The 3,554-nt window shown below is 42.3% G+C and overlaps 1 protein-coding gene across 1 annotated transcript; it reads left to right on the forward strand.

Annotated features, from left to right (window-relative positions):
- Window positions 1-1,360: 1,360 nt before the first annotated feature.
- On the forward strand, window positions 1,361-2,725 carry LOC134252259 (uncharacterized protein K02A2.6-like). The gene has a single exon (XM_062734697.1). The coding sequence runs from the start codon at window positions 1,361-1,363 to the stop codon at window positions 2,723-2,725; it is 1,365 nt and encodes a 454-aa protein (XP_062590681.1).
- The last annotated feature ends 829 nt before the right edge of the window (window positions 2,726-3,554 follow it).

Genomic DNA, 3,554 nt, shown 5'->3' on the forward strand with positions numbered 1-3,554 from the left:
AGGTCTCAACAAATCACTTCTTGGTAGACCAGCTATTGAGAAACTTGACATTGTCAAACAGATTGCAAGCCTGCAGCTGCACTCTGATTACAAGCAGAAATTCCCTTCACTTTTCAAAGGACTTGGGAAACTACAGGGGGAGTACGAGATAAAGCTTCAAGAGGACGCATAACCGTACGCAGTCACAACACCCAGGAGAGTGGCGTTACCCTACCTAGAGAAAGTCAAAGCCGAACTGCACAGAATGGAGAGCTCAGGAGTTATCTCAGCCGTAGATGAGCCGACAGACTGGTGTTCAGGTCTCGTTGTGATCCCAAAGAAAAACAACAGTGTTAGACTTTGTATTGACTTGACACAACTCAACAAGTGGGTACGAAGGGAGAACTTTCAACTGCCAAGCACAGAGGAGACCCTCAACAGACTCGCAGGAGCCAAAGTTTTTTCCAAGCTAGATGCGAACAGTGGATTTTGGCAGATACCTCTAGCTCCACCGTCTAGACTCTTAACCACGTTTATAACACCTTTCGGGCGATATTGTTTCAACAGATTACCTTTCGGTATATCATCTGCCCCAGAGTACTTCCAAAAGAGGATGCAGATGATCTTATCTGGTTTTGAGGGAGTTTTATGTCAGATAGACGATGGTCTCGTGTTTGGAGCCTCCCAAGAGGAACATGATAACAGACTAGAAAATGTGTTGAGGAAGCTGTCAAAGGCAGGCATTACACTTAACAGTGAGAAGTGTGAGTTCTCAAAGGATCAGATCACATTCGTTGGATCTGTGATAGACAAGAATGGAATCCAACCAGATCCAAAGAAAGTGTCAGCAATCAAGAATTATGAGTCACCACAAAATGTGACAGAAGTTCGTCGCTTCCTCGGAATGGTGAATCAGCTCGGACGGTTCACTGCTAACTTGGCAGAGCACAGCAAACTATTGAGGGACTTGTTACACAAGGACAATGAGTTTACATGGGGACCTCCACAGGAGCAAGCTTTCAGCAAAATTAAAGAGGAATTGAGTGATAAGACTGTGTTAGCCCTGTATGACCCTAAAGCACCGACAAAGGTGTCGGCAGATGGGTCCTCGTATGGTCTTGGAGCCGTACTCCTACAAGCGACAGACAACAGTACTGACCATTGGAAGCCAATTGCCTATGCGTCAAGATCTATGAGACCAACAGAACAACGATACGCGCAAGTCGAAAAAGAAGCACTGGCAGTGACATGGGCCTGTGAAAAATTCTCGGATTTCTTGATTGGTATGAAATTCAGCATAGAGACAGACCACAAGCCTCTCATTTTATTACTATGATCCAAAGCTATTTGTGATCTACCACCAAGAGTTCAGCGTTTCCGCATGCGACTCATGAGATATGAGTATGAGATATACCATGTCCCTGGTAAAACGCTATACACAGCGGACGCACTCTCTAGATCGCCACAGCGAGAAATTGGAAGAGGAGAGGAGGAGTTACAGACAGCGGTAGAAGCGTATGTAGATAGCATCATAGAAACTCTTCCTACAAGTGAGTCACTTCTAGAAGAAATTCGGAGAAAACTGCATGAGGACAGCGTTCTGAGAATAATCATGAAGTACTGTGAGGAGGGCTGGCCTGGTTATGAGTACCCATCAATCGACCTTGTCACTCGTCCTTTTTGGCAGATAAGAGAGGAACTTTCCATCTGTCAAGGTTTACTCATGAGAGGGAATCGACTTGTCATTCCTACAGTTCTCAGAGCCGAGATGTTGCAAAGAATTCATGAAGGACATCAAGGGATACTGAAATGTCGGGAAAGAGTCAGGAATTCAGTTTGGTGGCCAGGGATAAATCGTGAGATAGAAGATCTGGTGAAAAGCTGTTCGGTATGTGTGAAAAACAGACATGATCAAGCTGAACCTCTACGACCAACCAAATTCCCAGACAGACCATGGGAGATGTTAGGAACAGACTTGTTCCACCTGAAAAATGACAACTACTTACTTGTCGTTGACTATTTCTCTCGCTACGTTGAAATAGCCAAGTTGAAAAGCACTACATCACAGTCGATCGTAAATCATCTGAAATCGATTTTCACTAGACATGGTATACCAGATATTCTGGTGTCTGACAATGGACCACAGTATTCTAGCTCAGTCTTTCAGACCTTCTCCAAGGATTATGGTTTTCGACATCAAACAAGTAGCCCTCACTATCCACAAGGAAATGGTGAAGCGGAACGTGCCGTTCGGACTGTTAAGCGTTTGATAAGAAATGCAGATGACCCGTACCTTGCATTAATGGCATACCGAGCAACGCCATTAAAGAATGGAAGCAGCCCAGCCGAACTCTTAATGGGGAGAAAACTTCGGACAACTTTGCCGGAAAATCCTAGAAACTACTACCCGAAATGGCCAGACTTGGAAAGAGTACGTCAAGTGGAAGTACAATATCGTCAGAATCAAAAACTTAACTTCGACAAGTCAAGGAGAGCAAGACCATTATCTCAGTTGAATACCGGAGAAACAGTTTGGGTGAAGGGAGAAGGAGGAGGAACAACTGGGACAGTCAAGGCCAGGACACAACAGAGCGACCGTTCTTACATAATTGAAACAGACAACGGACCAATTCGCAGGAATCGACGACACTTGGAACCAGCTAGTATGTTGAAGGATGAAGTATTCGCGAGTGATACTTTCGATGAAGATAACAACGCGCAGTGTGAAAAAAAATTCTCCACGTGAAAATGTGTGTGATGAAAAGTTGTGCGAAACCCAAAACCAATCTGCGACAAATGTGAATAACAAACCTGTGCGCGTCGATCAAACAAGTTCGCGCATCACCAGATCTGGTACAGTGTCCAAGCCAGTTCAGAGACTGAACTTATGACTTGTATATTTCATAACTGTGTTATTGTTGGCTAATGCATGATTTGAATTAGATAAATTCTAATTAGTAATGTTCGTTAAAGTTTCTAGTCAGTAATTTCTAGTCAAAGTTTTGTTTGTTGATGAAAATGCGACTATGTTTGTAATGCTACAAATGTCGAAAATATTCCCTGCTTTTTAAAGTAACTGTTTATTGACTTTGTAATATCTTGAAAAAAGGGAGATGTTATCGAAATGTACATTATATGAAAGTTGAAACATTATATGTACGACTTGATACATGTATGTGGACTTACGGTAATAAACAGCATGGCTCGCTCATGGTAGTTCTTCGTATATAAACGAACCCAAAACATAACATGTACGTAACAAACATACATGAATGCAAAACCAACGATCATCTTTGCAGTACAAACGTACATAAAAACACGACAAACGAAAAAAAAACTTAACCAACGTGCACGCGGTAAATGTAGTCTTTCCGACTCCCGGCTCCCGACGGTCTCGGATTTTTTTTTTATTTCTTTTTTGTCGGTGCACAGAAAGTCTTCAAACTTCTCAGGCACATTTTCTTTTTAAATGAATTCAATAATATGTAAAAACTTAAACAAATTTGCGTATTTAACTATTACTGAATTAGCAGTATCACCTTCCAAAAAGCGCTTACTATAGTACTCCGTTATAA

This window comes from Saccostrea cucullata, unplaced genomic scaffold, assembly GCF_032062105.1.
Source record: "Saccostrea cucullata isolate Sc308-1 unplaced genomic scaffold, CSIRO_AGI_Scuc_v1 ctg130, whole genome shotgun sequence".
NCBI classification, from domain to species: Eukaryota; Metazoa; Mollusca; class Bivalvia; order Ostreida; family Ostreidae; genus Saccostrea; species Saccostrea cuccullata.